The 19685-nt window shown below is 62.0% G+C and overlaps 2 protein-coding genes across 4 annotated transcripts in view; both read right to left on the bottom strand.

Annotated features, from left to right (window-relative positions):
- Nucleotides 1-5179: 5179 nt before the first annotated feature.
- On the bottom strand, nt 5180-7461 carry CHRNA10 (cholinergic receptor nicotinic alpha 10 subunit). Its single transcript, XM_066177554.1, has 5 exons — nt 7387-7461; nt 6991-7136; nt 6560-6714; nt 5777-6309; nt 5180-5664 (listed from the first exon to the last, which is right to left on the bottom strand). Exons 1-5 carry the CDS (start codon nt 7445-7447, stop codon nt 5180-5182), a joined length of 1380 nt encoding a protein of 459 aa, XP_066033651.1. The 5' UTR covers nt 7448-7461.
- Nucleotides 7462-8789: 1328 nt separating this feature from the next.
- Nucleotides 8790-19685, bottom strand: part of NUP98 (nucleoporin 98 and 96 precursor) — a 36385-nt gene continuing 25489 nt past the window's right edge. For all 3 annotated transcript variants that reach the window (XM_066177247.1, XM_066177249.1, XM_066177248.1), the window contains exons 22-33: nt 19387-19540; nt 18075-18495; nt 16709-16938; nt 15920-16189; nt 14715-14872; nt 13874-14017; nt 12514-12656; nt 11793-12014; nt 11053-11294; nt 10385-10539; nt 9902-10013; nt 8790-9244 (exon numbers count right to left, since the gene is read on the bottom strand). In XM_066177247.1, coding sequence (XP_066033344.1) covers nt 9033-9244; nt 9902-10013; nt 10385-10539; nt 11053-11294; nt 11793-12014; nt 12514-12656; nt 13874-14017; nt 14715-14872; nt 15920-16189; nt 16709-16938; nt 18075-18495; nt 19387-19540 — 2463 coding nt within the window. In that variant the 3' untranslated portion in view covers nt 8790-9032. The remainder of the gene's footprint in view (nt 9245-9901; nt 10014-10384; nt 10540-11052; nt 11295-11792; nt 12015-12513; nt 12657-13873; nt 14018-14714; nt 14873-15919; nt 16190-16708; nt 16939-18074; nt 18496-19386; nt 19541-19685) is intronic.

Here is a 19685-nt window from a genome sequence, read left to right as displayed (position 1 = left end):
GGCAGGTGAGAACTGAGGAACTGCCCCGCTGGCCTGGCATGCACAGAACCCCGGGGAGAACCCCAGGTTCTCCTGCTGGCACAGCACAGAACACCATCAGTCTGCTTCTCTTCGTTACCTTTAAGCTCCTGCGTCCGGTGGGAGGTGGGGAGAGCTGGGCTGTGTGGGGAATCTGTCCCTGCTCAGTGTCAGCTGCGGTGACATCCGGAGAGCCACGGCCAGCAGAGACACCGGGCTGGTGTCTGGCACAGCCCGGAGCTCCTGGATGGCGCAGGAAACCAGCTGCAGGTTTTGGTGCAGCTCTCAGCACAGCACTCTCTCCACACCAAGAGCTGGCACACGAATGATGGCACAGCTCCCCTGGGGAGTGTCACAGGTGACCAACTCCCGCCCCACAAGGAACTCATGACTTAGAGCTTCCAGAACAAGCAGTGTGGCATCGCTCACTGTAATCAAGGAGTGGTTTGGGTCGGGAGGGACTTTAAAAGTCCTTTCATTCCAATCCCATGGGCAGGGACACCTTCCCACATCCCTCTAGAGACGGAAGGGGGGGGGGGGGGGGGAGAATTGAAAGGATAAAAGCAAGAAACTCGTGGGGTTTGCTCATTTATCCATTAGAAATGAATTCCAAGGGCCTTGCGGAGGGATCTCACAGCCCTCTAGTCGATGTACCTCACTGACACCAGCGGGTCGGCAAAGTGCACGTGGCGGCTGGGGCGGCGCTGCCTGTGTCGTGTCCACCAGCCCACCACCACTCGCCTCAGGGAGGAGCAGAGCTGCAGGAAGCCACATCCCACGTCCCTGCCGTGCTCCCCGGCCTCGGGCACCCGCTGCCGGCGCCGGGGCGCTGACTGGGACGCCCTGCCCCGAGCAGCGCTGGCAGCCCTGTCCCGCCCCGGCGAGCTGATGCTGCTCCTCGGTGCCGTGGAGCCAAAGGTCTGCACTTCTCCAGGGGGGAGGAACCGGGCGATGGTCGTGGAGCTGCTTTCTCGTTGAAGCTTCAGGAAGCTTCTGGTTCCTCGTCTCTTGTGCCTTGTGTCCCTTTTGGCCGTGCTGTCCATGCCCGCCTGGGGTCGCTCCTCCCCGGAGCCCTGAGGGGAACCGTGGCTCCCCAGCAGCCCCGGCTCCGGGGGCACCTCAGCCTGGGCTGCCCCGCGGCCCCTCGGCATCCTCGGCCACTGGGACAGCTGTGCCTCCACCCTCCTGGGGTGCTCCTCGAGGAGGCCCTGGGAGGTTTGGCTGAACCGCGGGTGAAGGTCTTGGGGCGCCCTATGGTACCATCCCTGGAGCTCCAGGTCACCGGCCTGAATTTGGGGTCCCAGTGAGGGGAATCCAACCCTGGTGGGTTGGCAGAGGCTGAGGCTGTTGTCTGCCAAGAGAGGCTGTTGTGCCCAGCACTGTCTGCTCCTGGGGGGCCGCTTTTATATCCTGGCACTGACATCATGGGGCAGCCAGAGCCCTCTTTGTGACAGCGTGGGGCAGCCAGAGCCCTCTTTGTGACAGTGTGGGGCAGCCAGAACCCTCTTTGTGACAGCGTGGGGCAGCCAGAGCCCTCTTTGTGACAGTGTGGGGCAGTCGGGAATCCCTTTGTGACACCCAGGAGCCCACGGGAGAGCCCTCGCTGCCTTGGGCACAGGACTGTAAGAAACTCCTGAGATAATAGAAGGGAATTACAAAAATTGGAAGGCAAAATAAAAACAAGAGAAAGAAGTGATGTGATGGGGAGAGGTTGTCCTGGGCACAGCGACCATCAAAGGAGGAGTTTTGGATTCCCAGGGAGGCAAGGAGGGAGGCAGCAGGAAGGGAGAGGGATGGCCCATGGAAGAAGGGGCAGCAAAGCAGGAGGTGACAAGGATGTCCTCAAGTCCTGCAAGGGGAAAGGGAGAAGGGACAAAGCCCCACTAGAACTTCATGTGGCTACGGCTGCCAAAGACAGGGAAACTTACTTTCACAAAGAACACCCATGGGTTCGGTTTGGTTGGGGGGCTTTTTTTGTTTGGTTTTTGTTGTTTATTTTTTCATTGGTGAGAGGAAACGTTGAGTCAAAGAATGAGGAAAACTGAGGTGCTAAGGGACCAGCTCTGGGAGGGTCAGGTCCTGCCTGACCGAGGCTCCCCGTCCAGGCAGGAGGCGGCTGGGCTGGCGGGGGCTGTGGCTGTGGCTGTGGCTGTGGCCGGCACAGCTCCGGCTGCTCGCCACGGGATCCTTTCGCTGCTGTGGCTCCGGCAGCGCCGGCGGCAGCAGCCCGGGGGGAGGCGGCGGCTGCACCAGGCTGCCAGGCAGCCCCCGAGCCGGGCACGGAGCCCGCCCAGGGCCGGGCACGGCTCCGGGCACGGCTCCCGGCACGGCTCCGGGCACGGCTCCCGGCACGGCTCCGGGCACGGCTCCCGGCACGGCTCCGGGCACGGCTCCCGGCACGGCTCCCGGCACGGCTCCCGGCACGGCTCCGGGCACGGCTCCCGGCACGGCTCCCGGCACGGCTCCGGGCACGGCTCCCGGCACGGCTCCCGGCACGGCTCCGGGCACGGCTCCCGGCACGGCTCCGGGCACGGCTCCCGGCACGGCTCCCGGCACGGCTCCCGGCACGGCTCCCGGCACGGCTCCGGGCACGGCTCCCGGCCCGCGGGCAGCGCCTGCGGCCGCGGGGCCGGCGGCAGCACCGGGCCCCACCACGGGTCAGCGCTCGGGATGCCGAACGCCGGCCCCAGCGAGCTGCTGCTGCTGCTGCCGCTGCCCGCCGAGCCCTCGGCCACCAGCACGTCGCCGGGGATGACCCAGGCCGCGGCGGTGCGGCCGCTGCCCTGCTCCGGCCCCGGGGAGCCGCCGCCGGCCCGGCCCGCGGCCGCGCCTTCGTCCTCCCGGGCCGCGCCCGCCTCGGGCCGCTCCTCCCCGGAGCCCGGCGGGGACTCTTGGCCCGCCAGCGGCCCCGGCTCCGCGGGCACCTCCGCCCGGGCCGCCCCGCAGCCCCTCGGCTCCCTCGGCCGCCGGGCGAGCTGCGCCTCCAGCTCCTTGCGATGCTCCTCGAAGAGCGCCCGGGAGTCCTGGCAGCTCCGGATGAACCTCGGGAAACGCCTCCTCCCGGAGCTCGTGGAACTGACTGAGGACCTGCCACGGGGCGGTTCCATGCCTGCTGATCTCCGGGTCCTGTCCACGTTGCTCTGCACACCCAGCCGGCCTCTCGCTGCGCTTGGATGCTTTGAGTCCACACGGATCCTCTGCAAGAACCACAAATGGGTGAGACAAGAGCAGCTCCCCAGAACGCTGCACACTGTCCTGCCACACGTGTCACACCAACACACCCCAAACCCACACGGCCCGGCCCAGCCCACACAGCAGATCAGAGGCCACTTGCCCATAGACGCTTGTCCCGTAGCACGACAGAGATCAGGATGAGCTGCAGCATCGCCACTGTGATCGCCACCAGTTCACCCGGGGTGAACGTGTCGAGGAGCACCATGGCACCGTCCCTGTCCCCGGCACGGGCCGTTGAAGAGGTTCCCCAGCGACTCGTGGGGCCCCAGTGAAGGGGCCCTGACCCTGCCAGGGTGGCAGAGGCCCTGGTGATGCCAGTGTGTGTCCCATGGTCCCTTTTATACCCCAGGTGACAGCAGTGAGAGCCCCCTGTGTGATATCACAGGACAGGCAGAGACCCCTGGGTGTCATCTGGGTGCCCCGTGCCAAAGGGGACACGGCCACGTGCCAGGCTCTCCGAGCCATGGGGCCCCCCAGGAGCACACGGCTGGGGGCTGGGCAGCTGCAGCCCCCCGTGGCAGGTCCTCAGTCGGTTCCACGAGCTCCGGGAGGAGGCGTTTCCCGAGGTTCATCCGGAGCTTCCAGGACTCCCGGGCGCTCTTCGAGGAGCACCGCCAGGAGCTGGAGGCACAGCTCGTCCGGTGGCCGAGGGAGCCGAGGGGCTGCCGGGCGGCCCGGGCAGAGGTGCCCGCGGAGCCGGGGCCGCTGGGGGGCCCTGGGCGGGCTCCGTGCCCGGCTCGGGGGCTGCCTGGCAGCCTGGTGCAGCCGCCGCCTCCCCCCGGGCTGCTGCCGCCGGCGCTGCCGGAGCCACAGCAGCGAAAGGATCCCGTGGCGAGCAGCCGGAGCTGTGCCGGCCACAGCCACAGCCACAGCCACAGCCACAGCCACAGCTCCCGCCGGCCCAGCCGCCTCCTGCCTGGACGGGGAGCCTCGGTCAGGCAGGACCTGACCCTCCCAGAGCTGGTCCCTTAGCACCTCAGAGTTTTCCTCATTCTTTGACTCAACGTTTCCTTTCAGCAATGAAAAAATAAACAACAAAAAAAAACCAACCAAACAAAAAAAGCCCCCCAATCAAACCGAACCCATGGGTGTTCTTTGTGAAAGTAAGTTTCCCTGTCTTTGGCAGCCGTAGCCACATGAAGTTCTAGTGGGGCTTTGTCCCTTCTCATTTTCCCCCTGCAGGACTTGAGGACATCCTTGTCACCTCCTGCTTTGCTGCCCCTTCTTCCCATGGCCATCCCTCTCCATTTGTGCTCCCTCCCTCCTGAGAATCCAGAACTCTTCTTTTGGTGGTCGTTGTGCCCAGGACAGCCTCTCCCCTTCACAACACCCACCAGTCCTGGAGTGTTTATCATCTCCCCTTCCCTTCCCTTCCCTTCCCGGGGCTGGGCAGGGCTCCCTGAGGGGTCAGGCTGCCATGGGTCAGTGGCTGCCAGGGGACAGTGGCTGTCACCACCCGGGCTGGGTGGGCACTGATGGACCACAGGACCAACCTGCCCTGTCCAGGGTGGCAGCAGCTGCAGAGCTCTGCTGGGGCCTGCCCCCCTTCCCGTGGGAAGCCCCACGCCCCTCCCCATGGGGACCTCCCATCGGCGCCCGAATCCCTCCGTCCCTCCCAGGGCCACCCCGGCCCCAGCCAGCGCCCCTGGCCCAGGCAGCAGAGGCAGGACACACGTTCCAGGGTTTATTTCCAGCTGGATAGATTTCTCAGGATGCCACAGGGGGATGTGGGCGCCCACGCTGGTACAGTCGGAGCGGCTGGGACCCCTCGGCCCTGCAGCTGGGGGGGGTCTCACTGTGGGGCACCTCGTCCCCAGGGATGGTGCAGCTCCTGCCCTGCAGCTCTGGAGGGGACCAGGGGCGTTGGTGTCACCCGCATCAAGCACAGCACCGTCCCTGGGGGTGGCCGTGCTGGGTCCGCAGAGCCTCAGGCAGCGTTGCCCAGGACCAGCACGCTCATGAGGAAGACCATGAGGAAGAAGACCCACATGAAGAAGCGGTCCATCACCTTGGCCACCTTCTTCCACTCTCCGGTGCGGCGCTGGTTGGCGCGGTGACGCCGGAAGCAGCCGGCGATGTACCCGACGTTGCTCAGCAGGGCCTCGTGGTGGCACAGGCAGTGGTCCCAGGGGCAGCCCCGCGCCTCCGTGCCCGCCGGCCCTTCCCCGGGGCCGTCCCCCGGGCCCCCGGCGTCCTCCACACCGGCCCGCCCGCCCAGCGCCCGCTGGGGGCTCTTGCAGCTCTCGCCCACCTCGTAGACGCAGCAGAGCCGGGCCATGTGGTGCAGGATGAGCCGGCGCGCCCAGGGGGGCACGGGCCGGGCCCCCGGCCCGCAGTGGTGCACGTTCATGATGAAGATGGTGAGCGCGGTGGAGGCCGTGATCATGGTCATGGTGGCGATGTAGTATTTCCCTGCGGGGGCAGCGGGCATGGCAGGGGCACGGGGGGCCCTGCTGCCCCCCATGCCACAGCCCCGACCCCGGCACCGGCCCTGCCCGGCACCGACCCCCCAGCTGGGGCTCACCGATGAGCGGGACGCTCTCCGAGGGGGGCATGCTCTCGGCCACCAGCAGCTGGAACACGGTGAGGGCCAGCAGCACCGTCACCCCCAGCGACACCTTCTCCCCCGAGTCGGCCGGCAGGTAGAAGCCCAGCGGTGCCAGGAAGGAGACCATGATGCAGGGCAGGAGCAGGTTGAAGACGTAGAAGGAGGCGCGGCGGCGCAGGAGCAGGGTGTAGGTGACGTCGGGGTAGGGCTCGGAGCAGCAGCCGTAGGTGATGACGTTCCTCGTGGCCGGCATGCCCAGCATCTCCCACTCCACGTTCTCCACGAAGTCCGTCAGGTCGCCGGTGTCCAGCTGGTTGCGGAGGTCGATCTGGTTCCCGTTGTGGGTCCAGGAGCCGAAGGTGAGGCGGCAGCGCTGCCCGTCGAAGGGGAAGTAGGACACGTCCACCTTGCAGGAGCTCTTGGTGATGGCAGGCGAGTCCCACATGATGTGCCCGTCGGAGCGCAGCACCACGTTGGTCTCCATGGAGCCGCCGAAGTGCTCGTCGGCGCTGGGCAGGGAGGGGCGGCCGTGTCCCCTCCCCGCGCCGCCCGCAGCCCCTGGCTGTCCCCTCGGTGCTGGGGGGTCAGGCCCAGGCACACCCTGCTGCTGCCAGCAGCCCCCGGCCCCACCTCCCTGCGTGTCCCGCTCCAGGACCCTCCTGCTCCCACCCCAAGGTTGGACACAGCCCGGGCAGCCCCCCGGCCCCGGCCGGGCCCCCCCGGCTCCGGGAGCAGCTGCGGGGCCCCGGCACAACCCACTTGTTGTAGAGGATGATGTCGGGCCGCCAGACGTAGCTGCTGGGGATGCGGATGCTGTCGATGCCGCCGTACTCGTCCTTGTCCCAGGTGAGGTGGGCGTCCAGCCAGGTCTGGCGGACCCACAGGTAGGTGGTGAGGACCTGGTTCCTCTCGTCCTGCCGAGGGGAGAGGGTGGGAATGGGGGGAAGGACCCCGGTGCCACCCCCAGTGCCCTCGGCCCCCAGCCCAGTGGCCTCTCTGAACTCCCCGCGGAGCTGAGCTGGATTCGAGGGGGTCGTGCTGCTTTGTGCGGGGAGCCGGGCTGTCTGCTAAGCGGTCTGAGCTGACTCGAGGGCAGCTGGGCTGGTGTGGGGGGGATCCGAGCTGGTTTTAGGGCCGAGCGGGACCCGCTGCGGGGAGCGGAGCGGTGCCGGTGCCGAGCCCGGGCTCACCATGTCGATGATCTGGGACAAGGTGACCTGGAGGGTGACGTTCAGCGCCCGGTCCGTGTCCTCCACGGGGCGCAGGGCGCTGGAGTAGTTGGCGAAGAGGTCGTGGAGCAGTTTGTAGGCTAACCTGCCCTGCGCCCCCCGGCAGCCTGGGGAGACACGGAGCGGGGGCTCGGAGGGGCCGGGGCGCAGCCGGAGCCCCCCCGAGGGATCCCCGGGGCCCGGCCACGGGACCCCCCGGCAGCTGGAGGGGACAGGGGAGCACGGCGGGATCCCCGTCCCTCCTCCCCGCCAGCCCGAGCCCCCGTCCCCGGGATTCCCTGCGTGCGGGGATGCTGCTCCAGGGACCGGGGCCGCACCCGGAGGAGGGGTCCGCGCCCCTCGAGCCCCGCTGCTCACCCGGGGCCGGGAGGACGCCGGCGAGGCAGAGGGCGAGGCACAGGCGAGCTCCGGGCTCCATCCCGCCGCAGGTCCGGGGACACGGCGGGGCCGGGTGACGTCAGGGCGGGGACAGGGCGGGGGGGCGCGGCCCCCAGGCACCCAGGGCGGGGGGTTACGGTGGGTGACCCCCGCGGGTCCCGGCTGCGAGGTGGCAGGGGCCGGGATGGGCTCCGGGGACAGCCGAGCCCCTTTGGGGATGGGTCTGGGAGGCGCTGGTGGCGTCTGCCCAGCACCTGCCCCAGCCCCGGGGACACCGCTCCAGCCCCGGGGACACCGCACAGCCCCGGGGACACCGCCCCGGCCCCGGGGACACCGCACAGCCCCGGGGACACCGCCCCAGCCCCAGGGACACCGCCCCGGCCCCGGGGACACCGCGCCCGCGGCACCGGGACACCGCGGCGGGGCAGGAGCCGAGAGCGGCCGGTGCAGCCCTGGAGGGAGGTGACAGCAAGGGACATCCCGCTCTCCGGGCTTCTTAGGAGAGAGCAAAGGAAGAGAAGAGGCAGATCATTCCCGTTCGGTGAGAAGAAAATCCCGGGAGGTTGAGGGGCACGAGCCCAAGCAGCTCGGGGCGCCTGGCACGGGGGTGCCGGAGCATCCCCCGGCTCCAGCCCCGGGGAACCCGCCGGCTCCTCTCCCCCGGCGCCTCCTGGCACCTTTCCCACGCCGAGCCCCGGCGGCAGATGCCGAGCGGTTTTGAGGCCGGAGGTTTTGTTTCCAGGCGGTGAATTATTCATCCCAGCCCGTCCCGCCCGGGCCGGAGCCGCCGGGGCCGCTCAGGCCCAATTACAGTAATGGAAGGAGGCGAAGCCGCAGTGACCCGGCCCTGCACAGCCAGTGTCACCTGAACGTGCCACCGGCCGGGGACCGGGACACCTCCCACTGTCCCCAATGTCCAACCTGGCCTTGGGCACTGCCAGGGATCCAGGGGCAGCCACAGCTGCTCTGGGCACCCTGTGCCAGGGCCTGCCCACCCTGCCAGGGAACCATTCCCAGTTCCCAATCTCCCATCCAGCCCTGCCCTCTGGCCCTGGGAAGCCATTCCCTGTGTCCTGTCCCTGCAGGCCTTATCCCCAGTCCCTCTCCAGTCCTCCTGGAGCCCCTTCAGTACCAAAAGGCCACAGTCTGGTTTATCTGGATTCCCTCCACTCCATCCTGGAGACAAGTGACTTTTCCTCACAAGATCCTGTAAGAGCCTACCCTGATTCCCACTGAAGGCCAGGTGGGATTGCACCAGCCATTCCTGGGCTGTCCTTTCCCCCCGCCCAAGCAGCCCAACCTCCCCGGGGTGACACCGCAAAGGACACACACCTACACACCCCCCCAAAGCCTGCCTTAAAAAGCAAAGGAACCCATAGGAGTACTATAAACATTTTATTTATTGTTTTCAAAAAGACAGGAAAATAATCTAGAGCATTTATTTATATTTTTCAATAAAAACCTTTCGATACTCCTCATGCATGACGACCTTCTGTGCGCACGGGGCGGTGCCGGGGCCGGGCGCCGCCGTCCCAGCGGATTTCCCAACGAGCAGCCGCGCCTCGGCTGCCGGTACCAGCACGAGTCCTGGTCACTCCTGGTCACTCCCGGTCAGTCGCGGGCGGTCAGTGCGCGGCCAGGGCCAGCTCCCGCAGGTAGGCCTGCGTGAGGCCGCGCAGCTCCTCCAGGGCGTAGTCCTCGGGCATGGGCAGGCGGCCGATGTGCGGGGCCAGCAGGCGCAGGGGCACGCGCGGCTCGGCCGCCTCGGGGCCCGCCTCGGGGCCCTGCTGCAGGCTCAGCACCGCCCGCAGCACGTTGGCCACGCGCTTGGCCATGTCTGCAAGGGCAGGGACGCAGAGTTCTGCCTGGGCTCGCTCCGGGAGCGCACAGCAGACCCGCCGCGCGCCCAGCTTAGGAGTCTGGGACCCTGCTGTCCTCTCCCTGCTCCCTCCCTCAGCACGGGCAGTGCAGCCACAGGGGGACAGGACACAGCCTCAGGCTGGGCCAGGGGAGGTTTAGGTTGGATGCTGGGGAGAATTTCTTCCCCCAAAAGGTTCAGGAGGCTCAGCCTGGAGAAAAGGAGGCCGGGGGGGGGGACCTTGTCACTCTCCTCAACTCCTTGGCAGGAGGGGACAGCTGGGGGGGTCGGGCTCTGCTCCCAGGGAACAGGGACAAGAGGAGAGGGAACGGCCTCAGGCTGGCCCAGGGCAGGTTCAGGGTGGATACTGAGAAAACTCCTTCCCAGATAGGGCTGTGCAGCCCTGGCACAGCTGCCCAGAGAGGTTTGGAGTCCCCCCATCCCTGGAGGGATTTCAGAACTGTGTGGATGTGACACGTGGGGACATGGGTCAGCCTTGGCAGTGCTGGGGAATGGCTGGACTCGATCTGAAAGGTCTTTTCCCACCCCAATGACTCGGTGAGTTCGGGATGGAGCTGCAGCCCGGGTGTGGAAGCAGCTGTCCCAGGGAGCTGCTGGACAGGGGTGTCACCATACCTGACTGAGCCAGGCGGTCCTTGGCGTTGTGGCACTGCAGCTGCTCTATCCTGTTGCACAGGGATGTCACTTTGGTGTGTAACCGCTCCAGCTCGTAGGTGGAAACATCCAGCTGCAAGCAAACAGGAGTCAGCACAGGCAAAGGCAGAGCCAAACTCACCCACCAGGTGACACTACAGCCAAACCTGCCTCATTTAACACCACGGTATGGAAAGGGGGAAGCCTGGACAGGAATTTGGGGGAGTGGACACAGAGACTGCTGTTTGTCCTGCCCCTTTCACATGTCACTGTCACACACCCACAGAGCACATCTGCAGGGCACAGCAGACAGCAAAGCCCCGTTTTAGAGATGCCCCGTGTCCTGTTTGAAGTGTCTGCCAAAGAGAAGCACCAACTCCCCCTCCACAGCCAGTAAGAGCTTCCCTCCAGACCCGGTGTGAGCTCCCGAAGCCCAGGGCAGGCAGGTGCCCCGAGGGAAGGTACCTGCTGAATCCTGTCCAGCATCTCATTGACACGGATGTAGTCGAGGTAGACCAGCCCCGCCAGCTCCCAGTCCTGGATGAGCGCGCTGCGCTCTGGGGGCGCCAGGTCCTCCAGGAATCCCTTCAGGTACTTGTAGTTCTCGTTGATAATTGCATCTGCAGAGAGCAGCAGTGAGGAAAAGAGGCCAGGCTGTCCCCCACAGCAGGGACACCACAGAGCAGGGAACGGGAAGGCCACTGTCCCCAGAGGTCCCTGTGCTCCAGGAAAGCGGGGCTGCGCAGCAGGGAAAGCACCACCCTGCTTCCCTGCTTGCCCAGGAAAAGCGCCTGGTATGCAGCTATCCAGGGAGAGCTGGTTTGGAACTGCCAGGCCCTCTGTGCTAAACTCTGCTGCTCCAAACCCAGCCTGATCCCTCCACTGCCCACCCCATGGCCTGGAATCACAGAGTCACTCACTGCTTTGGGTTGGGAGGGACCTTCAATATCAGCCAGTCCCACCCTCTTCTGCCTGTCCCCAGTCCCTGTGCAGCTCTCCTGGAGCCCCTTCAGGCCCTGCCAGGGGCTCGGAGCTCTCCCTGGAGCTTCTCCTCTCCAGGGGAGCACCCCCAGCTCTCCCAGCCTTTGCGTGCTGCTGAAAGGACAGGCTGCAAGAGGAGCAGCGAGACGCACCTGAGGCCAAGTGCCGTACGACCAGCTTGTGGCACTGGTTCCAGTGGCCAGCCTTGAAGAGGAAAAGGGCCTCCTTGTGCTTGTCGCCCTCCATCCTGGCCCGCACTGCCTTGGCCTCGTGGATCCAGTGCGGGGGGAGGCAGAGGCGCTGCGTCAGGAAGGTCTCCTTGGCCCAGGACTCGGGGCTCTCGGCCAGGGCGCAGTGCCGGCTCAGCAGCTCCCGCACGGCCTTCTCCCGGCGCCTGGGGACACGGGGCGCCTGTCACTGCTCACTGCAGCCAGGGCCCCTTCCTGCGCCCCGCCACGGGGACACCCCAGGGCACGGACACCGCAACCAGACGGGCTTCGAGGCTCCCCCCACCCCAAACAGCCCGCGCTTCTGCGAGTCTGCCAAGGGGAACAAAGACCTCCGGGCGCACAGCTCCATGGGGGGAAGGCACTACAACCACAGGTCTTTAGAACTGACCCCATGTGATTTCAGAGGGCCACGACAGCCCCACAGGGTCACCCCCTCCATGTCCAGCCCCACAACAGCCCCACAGGGTCAGCCCTCTGTGTTCAGCCCCAGAACAGCCCCACAGGATCACCCCCTCCGTGTCCAGCCCCACAGGGTCACCCCCTCCGTGTCCAGCCCCACAACAGCCCCACAGGATCACCCCCTCCGTGTCCAGCCCCAGGACAGCCCCACAGGGTCACTGAGGGTGTGTCCAGCCCCAGGACAGCCTCACAGGGTGACTCACGGCGTGTCAGGCTCATGCAGCATCACGAACACAGCCCATTCCCACAGCCCCTCGCTCTCCAGCTGGGCAGCATAGCTGGTGTTCAGCACCCCCCAGCTCTGCTGGGACAGGTGGGAGTAGTTCAGGGCCCGGAGCACCTCCCACAGGTGCCAGCTGAGGCGGAAATCCAGCGGGTCAGAGGTGACACTCCTGGGATCCAGCAGCTGGTCAAGCTCATAGGACCTGGGGAGGAAAACTCTGCTAACTGCAAGAGCTGATTGTGCCCACAAAATCAAATCCAATCCCCGCCCTTCACCCACCTCCACAGCTGTGATTTACATCCATGTGGGAGTTTGGTTTTCTCTTTTAAGGAGAAAAATAACAGTATTTACTGCTAGAAGTCTTATGAGTCTACACCCAGACTGTCACCCCTTTTCCTCGGTATCTGCTCCGTATGTGCGCATTTCTCATTGCCTTCAAAAACAGCAGCTACAGAGAAGCCCTCCTGCACTCTTCAGGCACAGAAAGCACCTAAAACCCCACAAATGTGCCCCAAAACTTAAGGTTCTCCATCTCAACCATCCCCAGGTGTGACAGCACCTTGTGTCAGGGGGGACGTGGGGCTGACTTTGGACTGCTCTAAGCAGCTCAGGCTGATTTCATACCCCTGGCTGGTGAACTCAGGAAGTCACTGACTGATCATGATTTTTCTAAATGCTTATCGAACTCTTTGCCCACTTACCTGTCACTGTAGAGCTTCAGCAAATGGAAGCAGACATCTCTCAGGGGCCTTCCTCCATTGTCATCTTCTTCAATGACACACCCAGAATCTTCCAGGTAAGGAGGCAGAGGACAGCAAGCGTATTTTTCACACTCCGAGGTGTTCTAGGGACGTAGTTGCAACGGTAAGTTTAAAGATAATACTCTGAACAAAACTGAATTTCACAGCTCAGCAGGCTCAGGAGAATTCTTCTGCTCCAAAGAAGGTGCAACCAACTGCACCTGCAGTTGGAACCTCCCCAGAACTATGGATCAACATGAAAAACCTGAACTCAAAATGCTTGGGCAGATCCATGTCTCACACTGAGCTCTTAAAAAGCACTGCCTGGAGGTACAGCCAGCTCTCACACACACCCTCCATCCCTAAAGGATTTTATGGCTGGAAAACCAGAGGCCTGGATGGAATGAAGCAGGTGCACCCCAGTGAGCCTTCTCTCTGCAGCTAAGCAGGGACTGCCACCAGCAGCACTGAACACACTGAGTCAGTCAGAACAATTAACTAAGAGCTTTTACTACAGCTGGGTATTTAAATATTGAAGCAAACATCAGTGACAAGTTTCCAGACTTGCTGCGGTGCTTAGGCTGCCTTGAGGATGGAGGGCTGAGCTGGCTTTAGTTAAATGATTAAACGCCTTTTTCAGCAGAACCCTTTGTCCTGCTGCACACAGAGCTGAGAGCTCTGCAGCAACACACAGGGCTCTGCATAATGCATGGAGCCACAGCGGTGGGGGACAGTGTCTGGGGGGCACACACGGGGTGGGGGGCATCCGGGGCTGCTGGACAAGGCAGCTGAGGATTCATGACCCCAGTGGGAAAAGAGGCTGCCTGCCTCAAAAGGGCTTTCCTGCTGTTGGCCACCGTCCCTCTTCCTAATTTTGTCCAGCTGTCAAACAGCTAGACAAAACCTGAAAACACTCCATAAATGGGTTTTCTCCACAGAATTTATGGTCCTATAGAATCACAGGATGGTTTGGGTTGGAAAGGAACTTAAAGCCCATCTAGATCCACCCCCTACCATAGAGACATCTTCCACCATCCCAGGCTGCTCCAAGCCCTGTCCACCCTGGCTTGGGACACTTCCAGGGGATCCAGGGGCAGCCACAGCTTCTCTGGGCACCCTGTGCCAGGGCCTGCCCACCCTGCCAGGGAACAATTCCCAGTTCCCAATCCCCCACCTAACCCTGCCCTCTGGCAGTGGGAAGCCATTTCCCGTGTCCTGCACTCAATCCCACATTCAGCAATTCCTGGCTGCACACAGGAGCGGCACCAGACAGGCAGGGGCAGCCTGAAGGGCTCCTTTTGGGCAGGAGGGAGTGACCCACCTGAAAGGCAGACTCGTACATGGCCAGAGCCTTGGAGATGGAGGCCGTGGGAGGTAGCAGGTACCAGAGGTGCACGGCCACGCAGCGCTTCCAGTCCAGCAGCGAGCACACGTTGACGCTGATCCTCTCGGAGAGCTGCCACACCTGGTGCCACACACCCTGCTCAGCCACACCTGCCGGGTGTGCAGCACCAAGAGGGGGCACTGGGAGAGAACCCCCCGCCCTGCACCGGGTGCGGTGACTCTGAGGGGCTGGGTGGGTGTTAGAACCCTGGGCATTGAGAATTTCAGGCTTTCTGTGCTAAACGGGCACTGACCTCCAAGAGAACGTTTCTGTTTGACCTGAGGCCATGGAAAAGGCTTCCAAAATTGAGTGACAGCTCTGGGATTGTGGGTGTGGAGTTTGAATAGAAGTGTGTGATAGCACAGGGTGGAAAACTTAAGAGTTTAAGGGTTTAGTATATAGTAATATATATGGGGAAAAATGGAGGATTTAGGGCGTTGGCTAAGTTCTTCTTTTTCACCGTCTTCTTCACGGTCTGGGTGGTATTTTGCAACTGGGTGAAAAACTGCATTTGGACCACGGGTTTTTTATTACTGGGTTAAGAGCAAAAATAATTTAGGTGTCATCCCACAATTGGACAATTTGTGCTTAAAAGGCCTTGTAGAGAGCCAGAGCCATTTTTCACTTTGCTGGCTGGAACTCACAGCTTGTGAGACTGTAACATAGACAAGGATTAATAAACACCTGGGTTGGAACACGAACACTGTGTCTCCTGAGCACTAACCCCAGCTGTGCGAGAGGAAAAGAAGATTAAACCCCGCCGTGGCCCCACCCTTACCGGCTTCCCCGCGAGCAGGGCAAAGAGGCGCAGCCGCTCCTCCTGGATGAAGCGGTCGCTGTGCAGGCGGTGCCAGTCCACCAGCTGCAGGGTCAGCAGGTCCCTCACGGGCTGGCTCCCGGCCAGCTGGGACAGCAGCAGGGCCAGACGGTGGTCACCTGCAGGGACACGCTGTCAGCGCTGCACACCTGGCCTTGGGGCACGCCTTACGGCCCCACAAGGCTCCGGGGTGGGAGGGATCCTAAAACTCATCCCGTTCCAGCCCCTGCCACTCCCTTGTCCCCACCCTGGAGGGCTCCCTGTCCCCACTGTGTTTGGCAGGGGCTGCCCAGGGAAGTTTGGAGTGCCCATCCCTGGAAGTCTCCAAGGAAGGGCTGGGGGTGACACTCAGTGCTCTGGGCTGGGGACAAGGTGGGCATTGGGCAGGGACACCTTCCACTACAGCTGTTGCTCCGAGCCCCATCCACTGGGGGATGGAACACTTCCGGGAATGGGGAGGCCACAACTCCAAGATTTCTTATGAAATAAACCATTCCATAAACACCTGGCATAACAGACAGGGATAAAACCTGCCATAAGGGTCTGAAAATGCACATTTTTAACCCAAATATAAACTGTCTGAACAGAAGCTCAATTTAAAAGATCATTCATTAAAAGTTCAAAGGAGTGACTATGAAAACTCCCAGTTCCAAATGCACTCCAGCAGCACTTCCTAACTGGGGTGGGCTGACAGGGCCAGAGTGAAGAGGACCAGGGAGTCCAGCAGCAGCCCCTACCCAATCTTTAAGGCCAGGTTGGACACTGGGGCTTGGAGCAACCTGGGAGAGGGAAGGAGTCCCTGCCCATGCCATAGGCTGGGACTGGATGGGCTTTAAAGTCCCTTCCATTCCATGATTTCAACCCAGACCATTCCATGATTTTGTGGTCACTGACTAGGGAACACTCCACACGCAGAGCAGCCAGTGACTATGAGCTCTCTAAGTTTAAACTCTCTTTGTGCATATCCTTTCTCCTTTACACGAAAGCTCTGATTTAGGAACCTTGCAGAATCACAGTGGGAAGGGACCCACAGGAACATCCAGTCCCACTCTGTCCCTGCCCAGATCCCCCAACAATCCCCCCCCGGGCATCCCTGGCAGCGCTGTCCCAAGGCTCCTGGAGCTCTGGCAGCCTCGGGGCCGTGCCCAGCACCCTGGGGTGCTCACCTGCCTGCTGTGCCAGCCTGCAGGCCTCCCCGATCCTCTTGCCCGTGAGGCAGCTGAAGACGGCCTCGACGTGGCTGCCGTGGCGGCACAGGGACACCTCCTCGTCGATGCGCGCAGCCGCCGTCTCCGACAGCCAGCGTGAGAAGGCGCGGCGCCGCTCCAGCGCCAGCACGTACTCGCCGGGCTCCTCCAGGCTGGCCTCCAGCTCCCTCAGCTTGCCCCAGATGGCCTCACACAACGTCCAGGCCAAGCACCAGTGCTTCACAACGCCTGCGGGGACACACGCCCGGCGTCGGGAGGGGAAGCACAGAGCTCGGAGGGGCTCACGTGAGGATGACCCTGGAGGGCTCCCTGTCCCCACCCTGCAGGGCTCTCTGTCCCCACCCTGCAGGGCTCCCCATCCCCACCCTGCAGGGCTTCCTGTCCCCACCCTGCAGGGCTCTCTGTCCCCACCCTGCAGGGCTCTCTGTCCCCACCCTGCAGGGCTCCCCGTCCCCACCCTGGAGGGCTCTCTGTCCCCACCCTGCAGGGCTCCCCGTCCCCACCCTGCAGGGCTCTCTGTCCCCACCCTGCAGGGCTCCCCGTCCCCACCCTGGAGGGAGCCCTATGCCCACCCTGTATGGCAGGGGCTGCCCAGGGAGCTTCGGAGCGCCCATCCCTGCAGGTGTCACCTGGAGGTGGCACTCAGAGCTCTGGGCTGGGGACAAGGTGGGCACAGCAGGGACTCCCTGGGCTGGGAGGGCTTTTCCAACCCAAACCATCCTGCGAAAAGGATCATTCTGTACTCACTCTCTGCCACAGTGGGATCCTCGGATGCTTTCCTGGCCCAGTCAGCATAGTCATGGATAGCAGAGACTCCGGGGTTGGGGGCCAGGAGAGGACAGGCCTCATCCATATGGACAGTGCTGTGCTTCAGCTTTATCTCCAGAGGGGTGAGATACAGCTCCTTGTCTCTGTCCATCTTCCATTGTTCCAAACTTAACTTTTCCACATGAACTTTGAAAGGGGATTCTGAGAGTCTGGAGGAAAAGAGGAGACAGACCAGGTAGCAAACATTCTGCATGTTCTCCATGCAAGTGGAGCAGCTCATCCTGCAGCTTGTCCTAATTAACACAACAGTAAAACATGACCCAAGGCATGAAGATCCTGGGCTTTGGAGCCAGGTTTTGGGACCCTGAACAACCTGGGGCAGTGGAAGATTTCCCTGGCCACAGCAGTGGGTTGGAACAAGATGGTCTTTAAGTTTTCAAACCCAAACCTTCTGTGATTTGGTGAGTAAACCATGACTCACTGAGCTCTCCAGAGGCAGCAAGCACACCTTCACCCCAGCTCATTCCTCAGCACCCCACATATGCTGGAGAACATCCAGACAAGCTTTCTGGAGCACTTCACTGGTGGGACTGGGCTATATTCCAGTCTAGTCCAGGTATGGAGACCCTAAAGGCCCCTGCGCTGCTGGATGCACAGCCAGTATGAAGGTGCCTGGGAACTGAGAAGCTGAAAAAGAACTTCCTCAGGTAGAGCAGATGTCCTCAGGGAGAACCAAGAGATTGGAAGCTTTCTGGACAACAACTTTCTCTTTAACCTTGTGCTGGGTGACAGTGCTGTTTGTTTGGTTAAAAAAAACCCAAATCCTCTTACTGTGCTATTCCAGGATTTGACAGAGGTATTTTTGTGGAGAAGGGCCGTGAAGGAGATCTCCACGGCTAACAGCACCTTGCACCACTCCTGCATGTCAGAAGGAACAACGACCTGCCACCAGGATTCTGTCTCAGCCATGAAGAGTGAGCATGTCACACTCATCCCAAAGGAAAGCACTGTGGGCCTGATATTTCTGGGTCTGAGAGACTTCAGCCTGCTGGCAGCTGCTGACTTTTTCCCCAAGGAGAAATTTCTCAAGAAAGCTTCTTCTCAAAACAATCTTGGCAAACAACTCTCATTTCTCCAAACAATCTTTCTCCAGCAGGTGTTTGCTGTTTCTCTGGTTTAACCAACGAGATTAAGAGGTGTCGTTTCTATTCACCAGCCATGTTCAGTCTGTATGGGAACACCTTATAAAAGGTGGTGAGAATCAGACAGTAAAGCCTTTTTTTCTATGCTCTTTGCCTGTGAAATATCGTTCTTTCGTGTCCTACAAGGACAAAGCACTACTCACGATTTGGGCGCGACAGGAGTGGGCAGGAACCCGTATTCCACGGGCTCAAACGGAGCATCTTCCACTTCACTGGAGCCACTCAGCTGATCCCCGCAGTTGACCAGCGTCCAGTTGGGTCCCCAGCCGACGCGGAAGGAGCGTCCCATGAAGAGCCCCATGTCCATGAGGAGCTTCCCCTTGCCGTAGGTGATGGACCTCTCCAGAGGGACGAGGCCGCGCTGCCGGCGCGCCCCCACCGTCCTGACCGGGGCCTCGGGCAGCGCGGCGGGCACCGAGAACGCCGGCGCCAGCGGGGACAGCGCCCACGGGGCAGCGCCGGGGGGACTGCCCCCGGCCCTGGGGCCCTTGGCCTCCGCCACAGCACCACCACTGGGGCCCTGCAGCAGCACACCGGCAAACTTGGACTGCAGCAGCCCGGCAGCTGACGGGGAGAAGCAGGAAGAACGGTTCAGTGGAAGGGCATTTGTGTTTTACGGGACATTTCTGAGCATTGAGAGGGATTTCAGGAATTCCCAGAACAGCCGGTGGCAAATGTTGGGATGGGGTGATGGAACATGGAGCTAAGTGTGACTGTGTGCAGTGCTGAGCCCCACTGACCCTCGGGCACTGCCCAAAGGAACAGAGGGGTGTTCCCAGGAAGGGGAGAGGCACAGCCCCACCCCAAACTGGGCTATTCCCAAGAGTCCCTGATTTCATGTCAGAATCAGGACATCACAACAGCAGTGGGGTGTCACACGGATCAGCAGGGCTCACGCTGGCCCCACACACCCCTCAGGTCTGTCCCTGTCAATCATGGGCTTTGAATTCATTAACAGATCTGAATTTATGGGTTTCCTCAATCAGGGAGCACCTTCCTGGCTGTTCCCAGAGGTATTCCTCGGTATCCCTATGGAAAGCACCACTTAGTGGGTGCACTGGGTGTAAGGGGCAACGTTTGGGCCGTGGGGGAATCTGAGTTAGGCTGCCCTGTGCAGGGCACAGCTGGTGCCCACAGCAGACCCACCACCACCAAACCAAGCTGCAAAGTTAGTGCCGCTGGGAGATCTTAAAAGGGGGAAAAAATCCCACACAAGCAGGAAAAAAAAGAACAAAAAGAAAAATATGGAAAGAGCAGTGCAAGCATCAGAGGAGGAGGTGAGGAGGAGCTCCAGGCACTGGAGCACACACAGCCCTCAGGGCAGGGCTTGGGCTGGAGCAGGGAATGAACACAGGAGGAAGGAGCGGCAGGGAGGAACTGCTGCAGACCCCAGGATTTTGCCTGTTCATATTAAAATTCACCCTTCTTCACACAGTCGGTGGTTTCTCACCATACCTGAGTGTTTTTTATGTCCTTGTGATTTTGAAATGGGGAGCCTTGGGGAGCAGATCTCTTGGGAAGTGTCCATCTTGACAAGTGATGGCTTCCCAGGATAATCCAGGATCAAATCCAGGTCATCGTCATCAGCAAGCAAGGAAGCTTTCATGATCTGAGGATGTGGGAAGCCAAGCCAGAACATCAGCAATCCCTCCCACAGCAGCAGCTCACTAAGCTCATCAAAATAGCTTTTCCCACCCGAAAAACCTCCTACGTGCAGCACATGACCAAACAACACAGCCATGCTGCAAACATTC

Source organism: Chamaea fasciata, unplaced genomic scaffold (genome assembly GCF_029207755.1).
Source record: "Chamaea fasciata isolate MVZ Bird 193981 ecotype frontalis unplaced genomic scaffold, bChaFas1.0.hap1 SCAF_2, whole genome shotgun sequence".
Lineage (NCBI taxonomy): Eukaryota > Metazoa > Chordata > Aves > Passeriformes > Sylviidae > Chamaea > Chamaea fasciata.
The sequence above is the reverse complement of the archived record's forward strand: the minus strand, read 5'-3'. Positions and strand labels throughout refer to the sequence as shown.

Coding starts and splice junctions, on each gene's coding strand:
- CHRNA10 (XM_066177554.1), bottom strand. CDS start 7,447: ATGGAGCCCGGAGCTCGCCTGTGCCTCGCCCTCTGCCTCGCCGGCGTC. Junction 6,310..6,559: donor GACATCATCCTCTACAACAA/GTGGGTTGTGCC, acceptor CTCCCTGCCCAG/CGCCGACGAGCACTTCGGCG. Junction 5,665..5,776: donor GGAGAGCGTCCCGCTCATCG/GTGAGCCCCAGC, acceptor CTGCCCCCGCAG/GGAAATACTACATCGCCACC.